The following is a 21,337-nucleotide window of genomic DNA, read 5'->3' as shown; positions in this document are numbered from 1 at the left end:
CTACGGCGGTCGCTGATGCACAAAAAGGCCTACTACACTTGAGGCGGAACCTACGCATGCACTGACGAACTGCAGCTTCGAAACATCAAAATACGACGGGTTAAGATATTGGATTACTATAATATTGGAATATCCCGTACTCTGATGCTCTAAGGCATAGTACTTCCGCTTTTTATTCCGTTGAATATCGTGGTGACTCGATTAAGGCAAGTTCTGGGGAGCGTAGCTTTGGTCGGGGTTTACCACCTGGCCGTTGACCAGCTGCTTGTCGGTGTAGGCGGGCCAGACAATAAGCTTCTGGTCCGTGACAGAGAAAGTTGTGAATCCCGCATCCGGACCGAACTGTCCGCTCCAGCCGGATGTAACGGTGAAAACTCCACATTTGGCGTTTGAGGCAGCACGGCTTGCAGGTGCGCCGGTAGTTGTGAACTTGCAGGCGGTGGGGTCTGCGATGTGAGTGTTGATGTTGAAGCTGTAGTCGCAAGAGGTATCCTCGGCATTGCAGGTACGGGTAAAGGCTTCAATGGTCCATTCCGCAACACCCGCCGCCATCATTGACTTGACCTCACGCTTCGTAACGGGGGAGCCGGAGACAGCAGTAGCAGCAGTCAGGGCGGTGAGGAAGAAGTTGGTGATCTGCATTGTGGTGAGGTCTTCAAAGGATTTGGATCGTATATGAAATTGATAGGAGAGTGATTGTTTAAATCTGTCTGCTTGTGCTGTTCAACGTAATGTCTTTGAGTTGATATATCGTCCGAAGTGGCGGCGGACGAGCGGATTTATACCAGTCAAGAGTCAAGGATGCATTAATACTGGAGACCAACATACAAATGGACACAGATCAGTGGTATGGCAACAAGCTCGTGGGTACTCAAATGATTGAGAAAGTGACGTTGCCATCGTATTCCCTCTCCCTGCGCCGATGGACCCTTGGACTCTCGCTTAGCTTAGTTCCCCGTCACTGCCTTCAGTCCCCATTTCATTATCCATCATGACAGCAGCTTAGTGCGGATGTGAACCAGCAATGTGTCACGGCCCAGCCAAAAAGTTTCTATGCGGTCATAATAACCTGCCTCCCGGGTCACTTTGATCACTCAAGGTAGTTGCCTATACTAGTTGCCTATACGCTTCGCGGTTCAGTTGGCTCAAGCCGTCTGTCATACGTGGCTTAGAAGCATACGCATCCGCTTGATAGTCCTTCCTTTAGCTCCCCTTCAGTGAGATGATGGCTCGTAAGACCGTTGCCCAATAAATCCTCCAATCCATCAGGGCAAGATTCTCGTATTCAGGGTCGCATGCATTCTCATTTCTGGGGCAATGGACTTGAATTCCAGGCACATGACGCAGGTTATGTAACCTCGATATTAATACGAGCTATCTGCCGGGGTTAATCAACCTAAACAAGGCACGACTCCACGTTCTAATCTGCTTTCGGAACTCCGATTGCCCCGAAACTTCATCGCCCCAGAAGCGTTCCGCCCCCGCTGATCTACCTTTATTTCGATTGATCATTCCTAGTGCTCCCATAATCCTATGTTTAGCCACATAGTTCTGACCAACGGTGTGTGATTGACGACGCCCATTGAGACCATAACTCTCCACCTGCCTTGCACTAAAACGCAACAGTGAACTGATCAGAACTTCTCCCTGCAGTCACCGACCGCCAAGCTGGAGTGCGGCATGCAGTTTGCAGTATGCCAAACTGATCGACGAAGCCAGTCTTGCAAACGGGCAGCGAAGACTTTGCTCTCTACTAGGCAGTTAGGTCTCAGTTTCGTTGATCTGCATGAGCTGACATTGAACTCTCCCTCGCAAGATCCTCGCATCCTGTAGGACTGTCCGACTGCGACATCGCTCCAGTCATCTCCAGGGTAAAGTACTAATGAGTATGAAAATCATAGTCGTAACGCTGTGAGCACATGGTGTGCAGACAGTCGGACTCATTGATGTACTTTCGCACATGTGACTCACATGGAATCCAATTTGAGTTGTATCGATACATGCAGCAAAGGACTTGATTGTTGGAATTTCTGAGCCTCTTGGAATGTGTGTGTGCTTCATTTGCGAGGATCTCTCACCGTATTGGAAGGCTCCCTGAAGATCCGAACATATAAAACGACGACCCCATCTATTGCCTTCTCAAAAACGACGAGGAAAGTCAAGAAACATTGTCTCTACTAAGACAATGACGACGATGCATTAAACCAGCACGACTTCTGACTGTCATTTCCAAAGAAAAAATGGATTTTACATGTTGAAAACGATACCCGCAGCTGAACACGGGGACGAAATGAATTCGCCAGCGCGTAGAAATTCACGTGAAGCAGAGTTTCCGCAAAACGCCAGAATCGCTTGATGTCCAACTTGGAAATATCGCGAGGGATGCATTTGTGCTTCATACTCTGTGCGTGTCTATATGAGATGGTAATCTACATTGGTATCGGCTACGAACTGGCAATCTTATTGAGTGGTGCCGATCCAGACTTACGACAATGGACATTGCCAATCACAATATGAGAGCCAGCCTGGAGTCGTTAACCCATCCAAGTCTTTCTCATGGATCTCTGACTACTTTGTTCTGTTCAATCATCTTAGGAAAGATTAGTAACAAGTGCAACTTTTAGCGAAGAGATGCCCACGTATGTATAGGTAAGCAGACCTGTGGCCTTTCAAGCCCACGTCAATCGATACGTATTCAGGGAAGTGCGTGGAACATTGCCTTTCCTATATACCTTAGGCTGCTTGAATTATTAATATTGAATAATACCTATTTTGAGGATGTTAGCGACCATTTCCAATGAAAAGAGGATACATCTACTTGTACTACCGTGTAGAGAAATAGTACCAAGGGAGCTTCTCTCATGTTCTTCTGTTACTTTGAACAAGTATATGATATCCCGAAGTTCTACCTAGATATGATCCCGGGTAGGTTTTAAAGCACAGTGCACTTAGAGGCTCGTCTCAGATTGACTACGGTCCCCTGTTGTTTTGGAAAGAGAGATTCGTCTTGCGTTACTTGATGTACTTGCGGTATCATGGTTTCACTTATTCAGAAGCCGGAAGTCATCATTCGCAAACTTAATGTTACTAGTTCTAGATCCACAATACGAGTGATGCTGGAAGGAGGCACACCGAGTCGCGGCATTACATACCTGCGTACTTCGTTGATCCACGTTCGAAACAGTAAAGTCTCGACTTAGACTTGTTCTCGCGGACGGCACAATACAGACCGTTCTCGGAGACTGCGAATTTCATCAGAGTACTGATACCTACAGCACGTAGAGAGTTAACCAAAGCTTCCTAACATTAATTACCAAACTGTTCTAGAGATCTACCCTAACCGCTTTCAACGTAAATCTCGAATCTAACTCATTTCCATCTGAAAGGCACTTCGAGATGTCTGATTGCTTTGGTCTGACCTTCTTATCATCACTGCTCTTGTTCATCGCTTAGGTCATCATATCACCTTAGCCGTAAACTGAGTTAGTCAATTGCCGTATCATTGTACAGCGCAAGTCTTCTAAGAAGAAAGGAGTATCATGAGGCAAAAATGTGAATGAATGTATTGTCCATGTTCCACCTGTATTTCCAGGATATCTTGTCTGCTGTGCCCATCATGCCATCCAGCTCCGGCCTTGATATCTTAGACGGATGGACGAGAACCGACAGGCATAGTCACTGCACAAGTGCGTGTGTGGAGTGGCAAAGTTTAGAACGACGAACTCGGGCATTTGAGCAGTTTTCTTCCTATTCCCACACCATTATGATCAATAGGTTAAAAGACTGCAATCTCAACACCTCGAGCCTTGGCAGCTTGCTCTATGTCAAATGTATCAGTCCCCTCCCTGAATGCTTCTTCTAGGACCTCGTCAACCATGTTTATGAGCCGAAATGAGTCTTTCCTCAAGAACGATGACCGCACATCGTCAAAAACCTGTTTCCACTCTGGATGAGTATTCAGAATGGGGACTTCGAGGCTGCCTATCACTAAAGGATACATAAGCCCGTTGTGAACCAAAAGGTGGTGGTTGGCAGGCATTTCAACTGCCCTGTATAATGCGTAAACCGATGCCGCCAAACGACACATTACTACTTCTCTTGACGGGAATGGTGTATTGTCACCGGATTGAGGTCCCGGCCGATTCTCATCATCCGATGGTGCCAATTTTCTTCTGGATCGGTTCAATCGCCTCACATGTAAGACGGCTGTGTACCGCCAGCAGTCCCAAAGCATGCATTGGGCATGCTCACCAATCTCTCCTGGCCAAGCCCAGAGCTGGGATTCTATGTCTCTCGCGCTGCTTTCTCTCATATCAGCGAGAATATCTAGTAGCGATCTGGGCAGTCCCGATACGGTCTCTACCCCACCGAGCCTACCGCCTTTCCAAGAATCTTGGACTTTTCGTAGGTGGCGCCAAACATTCATACTCGGTGTCATTCGCCCAATAACCATGATATCCATGTCCATGATAGACAAAACTTCGATGGAGTGCCGGATGGTGAAATCATGGTTGGCCGAGGGCACCAGATGACTTAAGTTCGTCTCTAAATGGTACAAGCCAGCCATGAGCTGAAGATACATCGTCCAAGGTCGAGCTTGAAGCAGCTACGTGAAGGCCGTGAGTTAGTAGTGGATATCATGTTTGAGACGTTTGCACACGCGTGATATGGGGAGCCAACTGGCATATGGTGAAGCTATGCTTCTTCGAGACTTACGCATAGACTACAGAGAAGAAGGCCAGCAGATACGGTGGATCCATCGAAGGAGTTGTGTCGGCTTTCTAATTCCGATCGGAAAGTTTGGAGGGCATGGTCGACGTATTCCATCGACGAGACTGAGAAACCATCGTCTAGGTAGGCTTGAATGGCCCCACAGACGATAGCAAATGCTTGGCTCTTCTCTGCCATTGAGGTGAAGTGAGACTTCATCCAACCAGAGCTCTCAGTGGTGTAGAGTCGGTGCATCCCCGCGTTGAGAACTTGTGACATGGTCAGTACTCGAGTACCTAGGTATACGTGACAGAGCCAAACGGCGAATGACTTACACTTCTGGAAAAGCTGCTGTTTCGGGTCATTAGTGCCGCCGGGCGATGCTGAGGGTGATCCAGTGTGGTGTAGTGGATCTTCAGCGTTCGGCAGATAGCTATCAAAAGTAGCTGAGTTGGCGTTTGCTTTGTTCGCGGCAAGGTCAGGGATTGCGGCCCCAGCAAACCGACCCCGCGAGGCTATCCCGTTGGTCCACTTGAGTGTGGTGTTGTAGCCCTCGCACTGGATGCCACGCCTTTGGCATGCTCGGCAATCTGGACGCGTCTCGTCGCATTTCCGTTTCCGCCTCTTACAATTGGAGCATCCTCCCCTAGAGCGACCCATCGGTGACCTACTGATGGCTGTCGGGTGAGGTCAGCGTAATTGTTATCTGTTCAAGCCTTGGAATTGACTGCTCAGCGGAGTTCTCGAAATGGCCGACCTTGCCGACGATGAATGAAGAATTGAGATTTCAACTTCCCAAGAAAGGCAGACGGGGCCGCGAGCGCATATATATGCCGAATATGGCATGGCTCAGACGCTCGATTCTGGGGTCCAAGCAATCATGTCGCAGGTTCATAAATGCGGGGGCGAGGCCGCTAAGACGAATAGAGTTCTTTGTAATCCATGCGGAATGCCCTCGGAAAGAAAGGGATGAGGGTCCAGCAGGGATATTACTTGCCAGTATATGGTGTCAAGACCTCGTCGACTTGATGGTTAGTGTACACTCACAGGGACTGCAATCAGGTCCCCAGTCCTGTTATCACAGCGGTATTGGTCAGTGTCGCCATCGTCTTCATCGTCTTCGACTGCGACCGGGGTTCCCAAAGATTATCATCCTGATCTAAACATGGTGCCGGTGCCTCAGTCTCCTATGACAGAAAAGGGTTAACCTGGGCGCGTGGCTTATCGTAGCACACGCCAAAATCCCAGCTGTCACACAGCTTTGAGTTGTATCCAGGCTGGCATAGAAGTCTCCTGAAAAGTTCGACCTACATTCACATTTTATATTAAATACTAGTTGCCTGCTCGATTCATCAAATGCGACATTATTCTAGGCTGGTTCCTAAACTCAACAGTACCTCACAACATCTAGCCCACAAGCCCGCTATTGTTTGTGTCTCTTTCTGCTCTGGCCTCAACGCTGTTGTAGAGAGTTCCCGATAGACGGCCCAGCAGTGACAATGGCTCAACATACACTCCTTCCTTCGGGAACAGTTCACTTGCTAAATTGTATGCCTCTTACCCGAAGTCTCTGCAGTCCTGTGCTTACGTCTGCATTCTACCCCCAGATGAGGATGCTACAGAGTCCCCAACATTCGTTCTATCCCCTACTCCTTCGTCAGATCCAAACGACCCACTGGTACGGATTCTGTTGTTTGCGATACTTCGTTAATGACATCTTCCTAATCTTTTGTGTCGAACAGAACTGGAGCAAATGGAGAAAGTATCTCAACTACAGTCTTGCCATGGGCGTCACCGTGGCCGCTTTCACCAAGTGCGTTAAAGTCAGATCTGTTTTCCAATTCATCTGTTGCCTTCGCGGATCAACTCCCTGGCTGACGATTTGAATGTTGTCCTCCATAGCCTCTCGATCCAGACCGTCTTCTGGCAACAAATGACCGTTGATCTCGATGTGTCTATCAACCAACTTAGCAACGCACAGTCCGCTCAGCTTGCAGGTCTTGCCACAGGCTGCATTTTCTTCATTCCATTCACGATCAAGTACGGTCGTCGCTTAACGTACTTGGTTTCCACAGCGATCCTTGCAGCAGCAGCGTGGTGGACATCTTCTATGCATTCTTACGCAGAACTTATTGCCACAGCTGTTATCACAGGACTAGCCGGCGCTATAAACGAGACTGCGGTGCAGATGACTGTAATGCCTATCAGAATCCCCTGGTCTTATCTTGCATTGTCGCTAATGATTCTTTTTTGCAACAGATTGCCGATATTTTTTTCGTTCACCAACGAGGCTCTGCCAACGGTCTCTATTTTACTGCCGTAATGGCAGGAAGCTTTTTGACACCTTTGGCTGCCGGCTCCCAAGCCGTGACTCAGGGGTGGCGCTGGTCATACTACGCCCTTTCTATCTCTCTGACCATTCTCTTCTTCATGTTCGTTTTCTTGTATGAGGAGACGAAATATGTTCCCATAAGCCTCGGCGAAAGCGAGCTTACAGATGACAACTCACCAAACGGCAAGAATGACATGGCAAAAGTTAAAAGCCTTGATAAAGGCGGTTTGGAGCTGAACTACATGCGGTCCAATCCCGTTACGGATGTCCGAATGAATTCTTACCGCGAACGCATGCGATTATTGACGCCAACCTCGGAATCCTTACTGCGAGTTTTCATCCTGCCACTTCATGTCATTACTCTTCCACACGTTATGTTCACTGCTCTTCAGTTTGCATCGGGTGTTTGCTGGCTCGTATTGTTCATGTCGGTTGTATCCGTCGTCTTTTCTGCCCCCCCCTACAATTTCAATACTGCAGCAATCGGATACATGAACCTTGGACCTTTTGTTGGAAACATTTTCGGCAGTATTTACGGCGGACCTTTAGCAGACTGGACTGTCTTGCGCTTGGCTAAGAGAAATGGGGGCGTTTTCGAGCCGGAAATGCGCCTGTATCCCTTATTTCTACCCGTGATCGCAATGGCTGGTGGGATTGTCATGTTTGGAGTCACCGCGGATCGAGTAAGCCACCTCTCTACTACAATCTTGCTCTTGCTCCTGCTCCATCGGTTGGTTAGACTAACAGCCCTAGGGAATGCACTGGATCTTCCCCAGCATCGGCGGCGCCCTATTCGCGTTTGGTCTCGGTGCAAATGGAGATATCACCTTTACATTTGTTATTGATACTTATCGAGAGGTGAACGCACGAATCTCCCATTCAATGACTTTGACTAATATGTAGTTCCACAGCTGACTGCCGAAGCCTTTGTTGGTGTTGCATTTGTTCGTAATGCTGTCAGCGTAGGTGTCCCTTCGGCGCTTGTGCCCTGGATGTCAAACATGGGCCTTACCAATATGTACATTCTGAGTGGGGTTATTTCTCTTCTTATCGGTCTTTTGTATGTTCCTATGATCATCTGGGGCAAGCGCATTCGAACCATTCTGGCTCCCCGATACTTGCGACTTGTGGAGAGGCGCATGCAGATTTAGTGTGCTGAGTACGTGTACCTTATTTTGCCAACTTGACTTGGAATTTGCTTGTAGGTACCAAGTTTGGCATCATTCTTGAGTATAGTTAGATCTTAGAAACCGCCTTTATGGTAGTTATAAGATACTTCTGCGTTTGATACTGTTTAAATTGGTCGGGCTTGTCGTGATTGACCGTGTCTCGCAACATTTGCAGCTATATACGAGCTAAGTTGAAGCCTTGCTTGCCTGCTGGATACATCCAGTGACGAGCTCTACAGTTCTGTACACTATCCCAATCAAAGCTTCTCTGCCGCTACGCCAGGGAAGTTTGTCAGTCGATAGCAATCAATGATAGGGCGCCCCTCAAACATGGTCATTACCCCGAGTGCCACTACAGCGTTCATCCAGTCGTAAGGGCTTCCCCCTGGTGCTTCAAACCTGATGTGCGTAAAGTACTCGACGTCCTCCTGAGTGACCGATCGGGGAGGTTTTTCTGCTTGACCAGGGCCAGTGCGGAAAACGCCCTGCGCGTTGACAAGAATGAAGATTCCATCATCGGTCTGAAGAGTATACATGGCGTGCAACCTTGAGAACGCCTGGAGAGCGGTAAGCCGTATGAACTTCCCTTCAATAGTGATTTGTTTGCACTGTGCCAACCTTGTCAGGGCTGATGCGCTCCGCCCAGTCTGCACCACTTCTCTCCACAATCTTGCCCGTAATCCTAGGGCCTTTGACTGACCCGCTCAAGATAGGCAGAACAAGACGGGTGACGCCCGTGTTATCGACGTTTGCAATTTCGGACACGTTGGGGTCCATATCGCAGACGATACGATAGATGAAGTCGAGATGCGGCATGCGCATGGGTGGCACAGCGACTCCACTTGGCGAGAAGGCGTTTCCGGGGAAGGGGGCATGATCGGAGCTTCTTGCGGGTGCCATGACTAGGATGTAAGTTGATCGCGGGTCGACCTGCCGAATGTATCCTGGCTCAAAGTGAGTAGATGGGCAATCGAATCAGGAATTGCTTTTGGAATTGGCACGATGTGCTGGGACATGTGCCGAATGCTCGAGGCGGAGTTTTAAATAGTTCTTCACAACCAATGTATTGGCAGACTGATAAGAGGGGATTTGTTACGCAATTGCTGCAGAGTCGAAGGAGCGACGGTGTCAGCCATCTATCTCCCGAGCGTATATGCCGGCTCCTCAGAACCAAAAGCCTAGTACGCATCACACTTTCGACTCCCGGCACCCGACGGCATCGGCAACATTGACCAGCCAAGATCTGGCGGCATCTCCTTCCCTATTAGGCCATTGCACGCGCCGATAAGCCTCCCGGGATGCGTGCCATCGTCCGCAATTCCGGCGACGTTTCTAGCATCAATTGCATTGGGGTTGAAAAGAAGACAACACCATCTATTTTCTCTTTTGTCTCTTGCCCTTGGCCTACTCGACTATCGCATCCAATCTCAATAACAGTGCGTGCAACTTATGAAACCTCTTTCTTAAAAGATATCTTCTGAACCCATAAGACGTAGTATCGATGCCCGCGGCAATGGAGTGGGAAGCAATTGCTTCTCGCCACCGGTTCAAGCAACAGCAGAACATTCCTCAGGAATGGAGAATCTCTGATGATCAGCTAGCCAAGCTTCGAGGCAAGGGAACTGCCGAGGAAGGTCGACTAATAGCCCGAGATGTTGCTCGAAAATCGGCGTTATTGACGGAAAAGGAACTCGGCATCACAGGGTGCTACAACGCACGAGAGTTGCTCGAAGAGATTCATCACAAGAAACTCACATCGGAAGAAGTGGCAGTGGCATTTTGTAAGCGCGCTGCTCTCGCCCAACAGCTTGTAAGGACATCTCCATCCCGCTCCGTCACCGTAGGCTGTGGCCGAGTTTTCAAACGGCGAATTGCAAGTACTAACATCTTCTAGACTTCTTGCTTGACTGAAATCTTCTTTGATGAGGGAATCACGAGGGCTCGAGAACTTGACCAGCACTTAGAGCGTACTGGAGAGCTCCTTGGGCCACTGCACGGCCTACCAATTAGCCTCAAGGTATCTTCATCCAAAAGAGAAAAAAAAAACCTGTCCGCCTGTTTTGCTCGCAGAACTGATGGATGTAGGATTCCTTCGTTGTTAAAGGTCATTACGCCACTGTCGGTTATGTCGAGTTTTTGAAAAGGCCACTACCTACTTCCAATTCGGCGATGGTCGATCTCCTCGTGGACGCTGGAGCCGTCTTATTTTGTAAAACGAATGTTCCCCAGACCATGATGGTTCGTGACCTGCTCGATCTGCAATGATTAAAACTTCTGGTCAAGTATGTATTAACGAGAGTTATAATTAGACTGCCGACTCGGAGAACAACATATTCGGCAGAACTTTGAATCCGCACAAGACGATTCTTACCGCCGGAGGTTCGACGGGTGGTGAGGGAGCTCTTGTAGCATTCAGGGGCTCAGTATTGGGCGTTGGCTCCGATATTGCAGGATCAATCCGGATCCCCTCACTTTGTTGCGGCATTTATGGCTTCAAGCCCACAGCGGATCGAACGCCATTTGGAGGGCAAGCTAACTATCCCTTCCGAAAACTTCAGCTTCCTGGAGTTACCCCGGTGGCTGGGCCGATGGCGAATTCAGTTGATGACCTCAGTTTATTCATGGAAACAGTGATCGGTCGTCGGCCTTGGCATTATGACGCATCTGCAGTCAACCCCCCCTGGAGAAGCTCTTATCGAAGCAATAAGACCCTGACCATCGGTATCCTTCCTGAAGACCCGGAATATCCCTTGCAGCCGCCTGTACGACGAGCTCTCCGAGACGCAGTCTCGAAATTGACTGCCGCAGGGCACAGTATCGTCACACTGCCAGCAAACCCCGCTTGCAGTGCCAGTGTTGGTGGAAAGCTGGGGTTCCATTACTTCGGGCTAGGATCTTCCGGTCTGGATGCCCTGGCGAGTGAGATTGGCGAACCACTCGTACATTCAGTGAAACGAGGGGTTCATCCTTTCACAACTTCAAAGCCCCTCATTCCGACAGAGTTGGACACAGTACACCAACTAGATGAGTTCCTTAGCTTACAGGCTTCCTATGCCAACAGCTGGAAGGACGTTTGGACCGAGTATCAACTCGATGTTGTCATTGGCCCCGGAGCGATCAGCACCGCGGTTCCCCACGATACCTATGGCATCCCTGTCTATACCTTGATGTGGAATGTGTTAGATGTGAGCCAGCGCAATCACCTCTCTCTAGCCAACGCTTCAACTAACTGAGGGGGCCAGTATCCCGCAGGGATAATACCATACGGTGTGTCCTCCAAGACGAGAGATCCCGACTACCAGAACGCGGCCTCGAAGTTTGAAGCAGACTGTAAGTACTGCTCGTTCTAATTCTGCGGTTCTTCTCATGCCTGGTGCTAAACCGATCGCAGATGATCCAGAAGCAACCGACGGCGCCCCATGTTCGCTTCAAGTTGTTGCTCCCCGATTCCATGATGAAGAGTGTTTGTACGCGATGAGAATCATTGACAGAGATATACAAGCATGAAAGTGAGCGATGACTGTGCGGGATACTTGTATTCGTTCTGTAGAGGCACGAAATATCAAATCATTATCAAGTGCTTTTGGATAACCCGAGAGTTTCCTCGGCGGCGGTGTCACCACCACCACCACAGCCAATACCATGGCGCTGACGGAAGTTTTCTAGCCATTCGGGATTGTCTGCAACAGTCTGATTCCACTCATCGTCGCAGTCATAAATCACGCGTCTCGACTCTTGTCTAAGCATCTCGTCGGTGATGTCGAACCCTCGAGCAAGGTGCTCCTTTGCAAAGTGCCTCAAATGCTGCTCTAGGATCTCTGTGAAAGCTTTTGAAGTCGCTGCCCTGGAGTTGAGGATTGATTCTGACTGCAAAGGCGATATAACATCTACTGCAGCGGTCCCCTTCTCATGTTCTTCTTGTGACTCAAGTGTGCGAGACGATATCTGAGCAAAATGGTCTCTGGTGCTCTGATCTGTAATTGAAAATGGGACAACACTCAGCGACTCTGAACCTATCAGGTAGGGAGGTAGGGCATGCACGATCTGCTGCGCAACCGTTGGACTGAATCCGTGTTCTCCTTTCCAGTCTTTCATCGTTGCACCATGACGAAAATGGTTGGCGAGATGGTCAACGCGTTTGTTCCAGGTCATGAACTCTATGTCACAGAATCCGCATCGAGAGGAAACCCCTACAGCTTCAGCCTTCCAGCCATCGAATCGAGGCATTATGTCTAGCTTGTGCATAACGCGGAGGTGTTGAACGAGATGGTCTTTCCTGCCGAATGATCGTGCTTCTATCGGTCGCTCGTAGCATGCTTTATGATTGTGAACATCAAGATGTTCTTCTGACGGGTCTACCTCGCTGCAGTACGCACAATGAGGTCTACCTGTCACTGTAGACATGACCGAACCTCCCCGCGGTGCGCAAACCCACGACTCCAGGTTAAGATGCCTCGATTTCTCGTGCCGAGCCCAGTCATACTTAGTCTTGAAGCTATCGCAGCAGAATGTACATTTGAAAGGGCGATCGTCTTTTTTGGAAGCGGCGGCTGCGCGTTTCTTGGACACTCTTCCCCGCCTGGTGCGATCAAGTAAACTTGGTTCGTTCCGTCGACCTCTTGACGCGTCTGATGCTGCAGACCACACTGAGTTTGCCGACTGTATAGACGAACTGCTCCCGCCACTGTCCAAGCTGGTTTTGGATTCAATGCGAGCATAATCAGCCACATTCGGTGTTCCATCGAGGTCGATGCGAGCACCACTATTTTTCAGCGCGTCATGTATGGCGGTGATGGAGGCTGGTTCGTCCTGCGGGGGAGACATCCTCCATCGCTGCATAGGACTCAATTCCCCATCGCTTGGAGATACAGTAATTGATATTGGACCGGCCCGCTTCTCCGAATGCACAAATCGATAACGGCTCCGTCTTCTTGGGAGGCCTTTATTGGTGTTGAATATAGTTTGGCCAGCAAGCACACCATTGGAGGCGATCGGCCAATTAACGTGGTTTGACGTTGTAGCCGGAGACTGCAGTGACCACGAAAGATCGCCAAGCGCAAAATTCGGATCTGCCGCTTCGCTGCTTCCATCCTAGATCCAAGATATCGGTGGCTCTTGGGGATCGCTATCAGCCGTGGAAGACATCGAAGGCCAAATCTGGCCCGACGTCCCAGTCGCGAGACTATCATCCAACGGAGCGCATACGGGGTTCAGACCCGACCACGCAGTCGGAGAGGGCGGCCCGAAAGTTCCGCCTGTCATGGGTTGAGCTGTTGCAAGTCTTTCCAGCGTATCGGGCTGAGGGTGATCCAAAGTTACTTGCTCCGTGACAGCATTCATAACTTGTGCGGATATAGGGCCTCGCTGATATGTCAAAGCGACTTCAGCGTCTTGACCGCCGGTGACTTGGGGCTTGAGTCTGGGGTGAGTCCCATTGGACGATGAGCGTGGGAAGTTCGGCATGCTATCGACATGGCATGATATGCAATAGGAGAAGAGATAGCATGCACGGTCATGTCAAAAATCATCCATTTGCTCCGCTTACCTGAGTGAGAGCCTCGCACGCGTGGAGATTGATAAGCGCAAAATCTCTGAACTTCACGCCCTAGGGCGCAACAAAGATACATCGAGTACCTATGAAGAGACACGTGACACTAGCAGGTGGCCACGGCGTTAACCTTGGCTTGATGTTTGAGTCAGGAGCCCCCTAATGTTCTGCTCAGTTGCTAGGTAATATTACTGATTAGTATGCTGCCTTCTTGGGAGCCCCTTGATGACAAGTGCGGGAATGTGTATCAGGGAACCCAAAATCACAGGTGCGGTTTCTTCCAGTATCTATTGCAAGAGCATTGGAAACCTCATTTATTGGACTTTCTTCTTGCGATCCTTGCATTTTGATTGCTCGGACCATTGACGCACGTAATGGTAAAGTCTTTTTGTGTTGTTACTAGCCTCAACATATCCTTGGGCGATCTAGGCTCGTCGTGCGACCCTCGCATGCAAGTCGCTTTGAATGAAGAATGCTACGTTGGAAGACTTCCGACAGCCCGTAGGGTTCAGCAATGTGAATTCTCACTTCCAGGACATCAATTATGACTGATGAAACCAAGTCTACTTAGTTGATAAAGCGCTCGCCCGTGTCAAGTTGAACAGGAAAGACTCGAAGAATGTTCTAGCCAGACCCAACTCAACAATAACTTTGTTCAACTCAATCATGGCGATGTTTTGCTCACACACTCACATCGACCTCCAGAAACTAAGTCCATTATAAGCAACTGGTTTATTACTCCAGCCGCCATCTCTCTACAGGAATAGTAACCCACCAGTTTAGGTAGAAGAAAAAGGCCTACGTCCTGTCCAAGAACCTCTTTTCTTCTCGTAATGGTCCAAGGTGCCCATTCGACATTAGTTTCTGGGGAAATGTGAATTTTGCAGACCACCTCGTCTTGTTCGGAGACCTTGGGCAGTAAAGCGGTTGCAGGTGGTCATAACGTATAGCCTTCCCTAATGTGCCTAGAGATATCGAGGCTTTCTCATTTCAATCATCAGTAACGGGCGATGAAGATGCCTGTGTCTATTTCAGCCTGCAAGTGGGCGCATACTAAGGTACTATACGTGAGGATTTGTGATCAAGAACAGCATCGTAGAGCATCCCGTTGGACTATTGCTTCTCCTTCTGCGTCTTCCTCCTCGAAGCCATGAGCAACAAACGAGCCTAACATGTTGCGTTCTATGATGGGTTTCTCGTCATATCGTCCCTGTATGGTGTTGTGAGCCATCTATCATAACAGTCCCAATTCAAATCACGTTATTGGCATCCGGCATGAACAGTTTGAGTCTTGAAGACTGTAAAAGTTCGAGAAGCAATGCCGTGGCTAAAAGTATAGGAACTGTTTTTTCTGCGGTTTCGACATTGTTGTAGCGAAACTTGTCCTCGTCGGCCTCCATGTGGCCAACTTAGCCACAAATGCCAAGGCTAATATGACATCCAGAGTGAAGAATTGGACTTTGCGTGCCAGATTGACGGTCTTGAATGTAGTACTGTTCAAGAGATGACGAGTCTCTGACAAGTTGATAAGTTCGGCAACTCGTTCATTGATAATCTCATGTGCACCATCAATAAACGAAACTCAGACGGTTAGCGCGCACCGACTGAAGAAATTATGGACGAGTCCAACCCCAAAGCCTGGCTGATGACAAGTCGCGAGAGTTTGTTCAACGGGGTTCTCCTCTCCCGTTTCAACGTTGTAAAGCAGAAGCTGGCTGGTTTCAACTTTCAAACTTAGTAAGCAAAGGCTCTGGACACCCTGTTCGAGGGTGAGCATTCGTTCGGGGAACTTGAAATTCTTCGTAGGCCAGGCTCGGTTGTTCATCGAGGGGCCAGCATGCACGCTACTTGAACAGAAAGGAAAAGAAATGGACCACTGCCTTCTCAAGTGCAGGCTTGCTGGCTGACGTCGAGTAAAGTGTCCCTAGAACCCGAAGATTTCATTTCCATCGGCTCAAGCCGGGAGATAGTAAGAAAACCCAAGAAAGGTACACAAAAGCTGACAATACAGCCCATGGCTGGATTGACTCAATACCTTAATTACGGAGAAATACATCGTCGATCCCGGACCTCCGGAGATCAACTAGCTGGATTAGTCCGGTTTAACCAGATGAAAGAGCCACATGTACCTTTCCCACTTCATGTTGTCGTGGGCAGTCATCACTGATCGGGTGCGTCCTACCAACGTTGACCTCTTTCGCAACATTGAACTCAACGGCCGCAGTGTTCACAGTGTACTAAGGCCAAAGCATAGGCAATTTCGTGTGGATTACAGTAGCAAATTTTCAGATAACATAGCCCAGGAACCGCGGATTGCGTTAAGGCCTGGCGAGGGATCCTGACTTGCCAGCCTGATGCCTAACTACGGACACCTGTAGGTAGGTAGACGACTAAGACATTCAAGCGCGTGCTTCAGGCACCTAGATCTGACGAGATGGGTAAGGAGCACACATACGAAGTATATACTTTTTGTCTAATCCTTACAAAGTGAGCGGGGTTTGGCGGATTACGAGCATGTCTCGTCCAGGAAGCCACCAGACTTCCAATGATCGCGACCGAATAATAATGGCTTACTTGCGCTTGGCTGATGAGTTTCCACCAACTTGGAAATGAGATAGACACTGTATCTTGCCAGCCTAGTGTGTTTGGATCAAACAAACGTCGGATGGTGGGATAAAAACGACGGCACCAATACTGCATTCGCCGCCCTCAAATCTCGTGAGTCCTTTGAAGCGTTTGTTTCTCCCACTCTCCTCTTGAATCCCTCTCCTCACTTCGATACTTCCCTATCTGGTCTGATTCCCTCGCCATGCAGCTTGATGTACAAGGTGGCAGGTTCTAGTATCGCGTCCTAACGACAGCTGCAGAAATACTGTACATGCCTGCAAGCCTCACACACCCGCACAACACTGAGCCCACGACCTTTGACAAAAAGTGTCAGCTGGAGTAGCTTGGATATCATATACCACCACGAACAATGGAATACTTTTGTTTTGAGAAAATGATATGCTCCTCGGTTTACAATAAGTATGGGTTTCCTACATTATATTCTGTTTTGATGGTACTTTGGCATATGGCATCAGTAAGATGCTTCGCCTTAGACTAAGAACCCTGTCAAATCACATCTTTGAGAATAGCAGTTTTAACCGCAGACGCCTCCTCATGGCTCTAGTTCATCAAATTAATAGAATATCACAGATTTGAAACACCAAGGTTTTGATATCGTGGACGAAACCCCCCACTTCATGTCCTCGGACGATTACGGAGTCAAATTCAAAAGGGGAAAACACTTGCTCTTGTAATCTTGTCAACATCTTCACACACTGAGGTTTTGGATGACTGATTCCTGAATTTGGAGGGCCATACACGCAGATCATAGTTTAATCGTTTCTTTCGTCAAGTCACACCTATGTCCAATGGTCAAGCGTTTTCCCTTGCATCCGCTCTTTTCGTGTGAGATCAGCAACCAGGCTTTTGCGTCTAGGACATCTAACTTAGTGCCGAATTGCATATACTGTATTATGGACTGTTCGACCGAGCCAATGCGACTTGACTCTTGCCCTCAAAATGTAGGGAAATTGAGGGGGGGGGGGTACTACACAATTTTCCAATTCATCCCGCAACCCCATCGAAGTGGAATCAAAGTATTGGCTTTTCTCCCTAGAAACCCAAGGCACTGTTAAACATTGTTGCAGCAGAAGCATCTTTGACGCCTGCCGCAGAGACCTTAGCCTTAGCCCGCTGACACTGGTCTTTTGCAGCTTGATTCGCCTCACAAACGTTGGTGAGCTGGTCGCAAATTCGGTTTGTGATAATGTTTGGATTCAGCGCGTCTTGTTGACCCTTGGCTACGAGAGCGTCAGTGGGTAAGAAAGTGCCTTGATCTGGCTTGCGCCCAGTGCGTCCCAGTTGAAAATCCATTGTTGGCGTGCATTTGCCGAAATCAGTCCCGTCAGCCTGTCGCCGAATAGTGGCAGCCGATGCGCTAGATGCGCCGAAAAGTACAAAAAGGGCCTTGGTGGGTCGCATGTTGCAGATAGCTAGACTGAATATTGACACCTCTTCTCGAAGATTAGATGAGTGAGAGCGATGGCGGAAATGTAGAGGTGGTTCAGCTGCTTGAGGGGAAAAAAATCTGGGGTGTTGCTGCGCGGAGCGAATGATGTTGAAACGGGGTTCACAGAACCTTGAGAACAAATTGAGTTCAACTCAATGATGAAAAGAAAGATGTTAGTGTGATTGAACCGCATCACTCTCGCAGTATTCGACGAATCGATCACTTTTGTAACGTGTAGTGATATCGTGACTCCCTTAGACGATGGAAGCTCAGACTACCCTGAGGCAGATGGCGATCAAGACAGTGCCTCCGGCACTTCGGATGGTTCAAGATCAGACGGGAGTGTTTGAGGTGGGATCTTGAAGAACCAAGCACACGACACCTCTATCACAAATTATCAACATGATTGGACTATAAGATCGACATACCTTGCAAGACATTGGGGCTCCCTTGCAAGAATCGGACGGCATGACATGAGATGATGCACAGGAGACAATTGAGGCACAAATTGAGAACAATGACGAAACCGCAACCCCATCACCGATGTCGCAACCAACTAGAACCCTTATCGTGTCTCACCTCTCATTGTGAATGACGCTCGGAAATTGCCAGAAATCACGAGAACCGGCAGACTGCCCCTGACACAACGGCCAAGCGTCGATTGCGACGGTAGTTGAACTTTACAAGTCGCGGAATGTTGTGTGAGCCGAGAAAGTAGAGTCGATCAAGCGCTATCAACCAAAGGCAACCCAAAGCTTATGCCTTGTTCACAACTCTGATCATCTCCTTTAGCGCCTGATACCAGGACCTGACTCAGATCAGTTGGAAAACACTCGTAACCATCTCGAAGCCAACCAGGTTTAGGCCGCTCTGCACGGCAACAACAGGAGAAGCCTGTGTTCGGTCGAACCGTCGAGGTTATCGTCACCTGATCGGTTCAGGCCCTCTGCAGATTCTTTGTCGGGCCCTTGTTGCATAATCTCGTCAGCCGACGCTGCGAGGTAGCCAGTATCAGCAGAATGAGGATATCGGTATAGGCTTGTAGCAAGCGTGGGCTGGGATGTACGGTTGAGGATAGACGCTACTCATTGTTAGCAGTTTTGAGCAGACCATCACTAATTGTACTGGTCCCATCGGCTCTTGCACATGGAAAACCTGGCGGATGCAGTTGTTTTCATCTAGCGTCTGCTGCGTGCGTGGCTTTGCAATCTGGCTATTGTATCAACGGCGCGGATGGCTGAGTTCGTTACAGCAGCTTATCTAGCAGGCAATCAGGAGAAAATGCCGGGGCCCGTAGTGTCTTGCCAACAGTAAAATTGCGCGATGGAAGGGCACAGGCTTGATAGGGAGGACACATTTGGCTTGGTGTTTTTTTTTGGTTTTTTTTTTTTGCTTGGATCCTGTCGGGAATTGCCTCATCATGACATCTGAGGCACAACTTGAAGAATTGGAAGATAAAAAATTGCGGACTATGGAACAGTTGTTTTAAGATGATTAAGAAAGTTCAGAAGGCTCAGGCCATGGAGTCGTAATGTTGTCTTGCTCCAATAAAAGGGATCAATTTCCTTCGTTTACTCTCGAAAGGTCGAGACGGGGTGTTGGAGATATTACGTGGGAAATGTATCTGAATTCCATTGAGTGAGGTTTTCCCTGGTCTCGACCCATGCATCTCGTATCCCTCCAACTATCCCCGCCTCTAAGCCCGGGGAATTCCCGTTTACGTGCAATTGTGATTGGTACAAAGTCAATGATTCCCGCCCTCAATAGGGGAAACCCCTTGACTTTCGAGTTTGATCATTATTACACTAGTGTAGATTAAATGCAGTCGATGTGGGGCATTCGCACTCGGATTCCGGATTCAAAGGAGAAGCCTAACTTTAACGAGAGCCGATGAGTTAAAGTCTGGTCGGGAAAATGTCAAGCATTATGCTTAATTGCAAGGCCACACGTGGATTGTCAACTACCTACTGCGCGTCAGACGGAATAGAGTTCATGAGGCTGATCGACTACTATTACTACATGGCTGCAGACCATCAAGATCGTTCAACGTCTTTTTCCGACCCAGCTAAGCTGTCGATGGTGTTGGGAATTCCGGGAGTTGCGCACAAAGTCAGCCCTACCAAGTATGAAGAAGATTGTCTGCATCAATTTGTGCGTCTGGAAGCTGTATCGCAGAGGCCATCCACTTTTCCAGAATCTTACAAATATATTGCAACGTTTCCCATGGATATTACTACTACAGTTGGGCATAGAGAGCGAAATAATGTTCATGTACGAATGGGCGTTGACAAGTCTTGGTCTGCTTGGGCCAAGCGGATGGTGCAATGAAGAGGAAACCATGTTGACGCCAAGAGCCAGGAATCGCTTTACCGCCGAGTTCCATCCAAATTCGGCCATGGAGCTGCCAAGATGGGACTCCATGCCGGCACACTTGGTTTTTGTAACGTGACTAAAAAGCAATGACCAGGGAATTACCAGGTTCGTGGATATCAGTCCTGCAAATTCTAATCGTCTGTTTCACCATTACTCGTTTCCGATGGGGTTGAAACTGCTTTCCGCCCCTTCTGAGTTGTCTATGGGCTGCTTTTCTGCCCTTCTACCCTCTAATTAGAGTCCAGACAGCTGAATTCTGGCAGTCGTCTGTTTTCTTGGTCGGATGATCGACCCGAAAACATAGAACATCCTCTGTGTCCGTTAGTGTAAACATCGGGTCTTCGTGACAGTTGGGACGACCCCAAGATCCACAGGTAAATGTAACACACAGCCGTCCACGAGCTGGTCTTGAGACCATCAAAGGTCGTGTTTCTATGCCAACAACACCTCACGGCAGATACCTCAGCCTCTTACGGATACTGAACATCCCCTTAGCACCGCATGCATGTCCCCCCTTCCCCGGATTTGTTAAGTCTTGTGTGCTCTATTCAGAACCCGCATGTCACACCAGGATTGCTCACTCAGCCTTGGCGCTATTTATCTCCGGCCCAACCATTCGAGGAAGGAAGGACTTCCAGTAGGCCCCTCTTTACGCCGTAGGATTTGTTCCCTAACTTGGACACCCAACGCCACCCTTAAAGCGGTCCTTAATCTTCCATCGTCACTCAGTCCCCGCCGACTTATTCTCCCGCCAATGGATTTAGGCGGAACAAACGCATTTGATTCTGAATACGGAGGCCTTAATGCTCCGAGGACACAAGGAAAAGCGGATGGGAACGTTGAAAGTCTTGGCCATCGCCGCCAACACGGCAGATACACGAATTAGCAATCAATTCGACTTTCTCAGTAAACAGGTGGAGTCTTGGAATTCTCGGTTGGATTGATATGAAGATGACTTAATTACGGAGTTTGGTGTTGATGTTTGTGTATATCTTCGGGTGCTTCCCGTCTAAACTTTCCTCTCATGCCCATCCATTTTCAGCTTCACAAGGTCCTTGGTACCAACTTGTCTTGTCATTCGTTCTTGGTCCAAATTCACTTCTTTCTTTAAGTACATTGTCAATTTCCTCTCTTTCTCATCTATCGCC

The 21,337-nt window shown here is 48.7% G+C and overlaps 2 protein-coding genes across 2 annotated transcripts; both read right to left on the bottom strand.

The window, feature by feature from the left end:
- Positions 1 to 201: 201 nt before the first annotated feature.
- On the bottom strand, positions 202 to 642 carry N0V96_010793 (uncharacterized protein; the record flags this gene model as incomplete). Its single annotated transcript, XM_053189150.1, has 1 exon — positions 202 to 642. One exon carries the CDS (start codon positions 640 to 642, stop codon positions 202 to 204), a length of 441 nt encoding a protein of 146 aa, XP_053053138.1.
- Positions 643 to 8,468: 7,826 nt separating this feature from the next.
- N0V96_010792 (uncharacterized protein) lies at positions 8,469 to 9,111 on the bottom strand (the record flags this gene model as incomplete). The annotated part of the gene is made up of 3 exons (XM_065759046.1): positions 8,469 to 8,485; positions 8,675 to 8,768; positions 8,830 to 9,111. 3 exons carry the CDS (start codon positions 9,109 to 9,111, stop codon positions 8,469 to 8,471), a joined length of 393 nt encoding a protein of 130 aa, XP_065612356.1.
- Between the last annotated feature and the right edge of the window lie 12,226 nt (positions 9,112 to 21,337).

This window comes from Colletotrichum fioriniae, assembly GCF_027942845.1.
Source record: "Colletotrichum fioriniae strain IMI 355084 chromosome Unknown scaffold_15, whole genome shotgun sequence".
In the NCBI taxonomy this organism is placed as follows: domain Eukaryota; kingdom Fungi; phylum Ascomycota; class Sordariomycetes; order Glomerellales; family Glomerellaceae; genus Colletotrichum; species Colletotrichum fioriniae.
The sequence above is the reverse complement of the archived record's forward strand: the minus strand, read 5'-3'. Positions and strand labels throughout refer to the sequence as shown.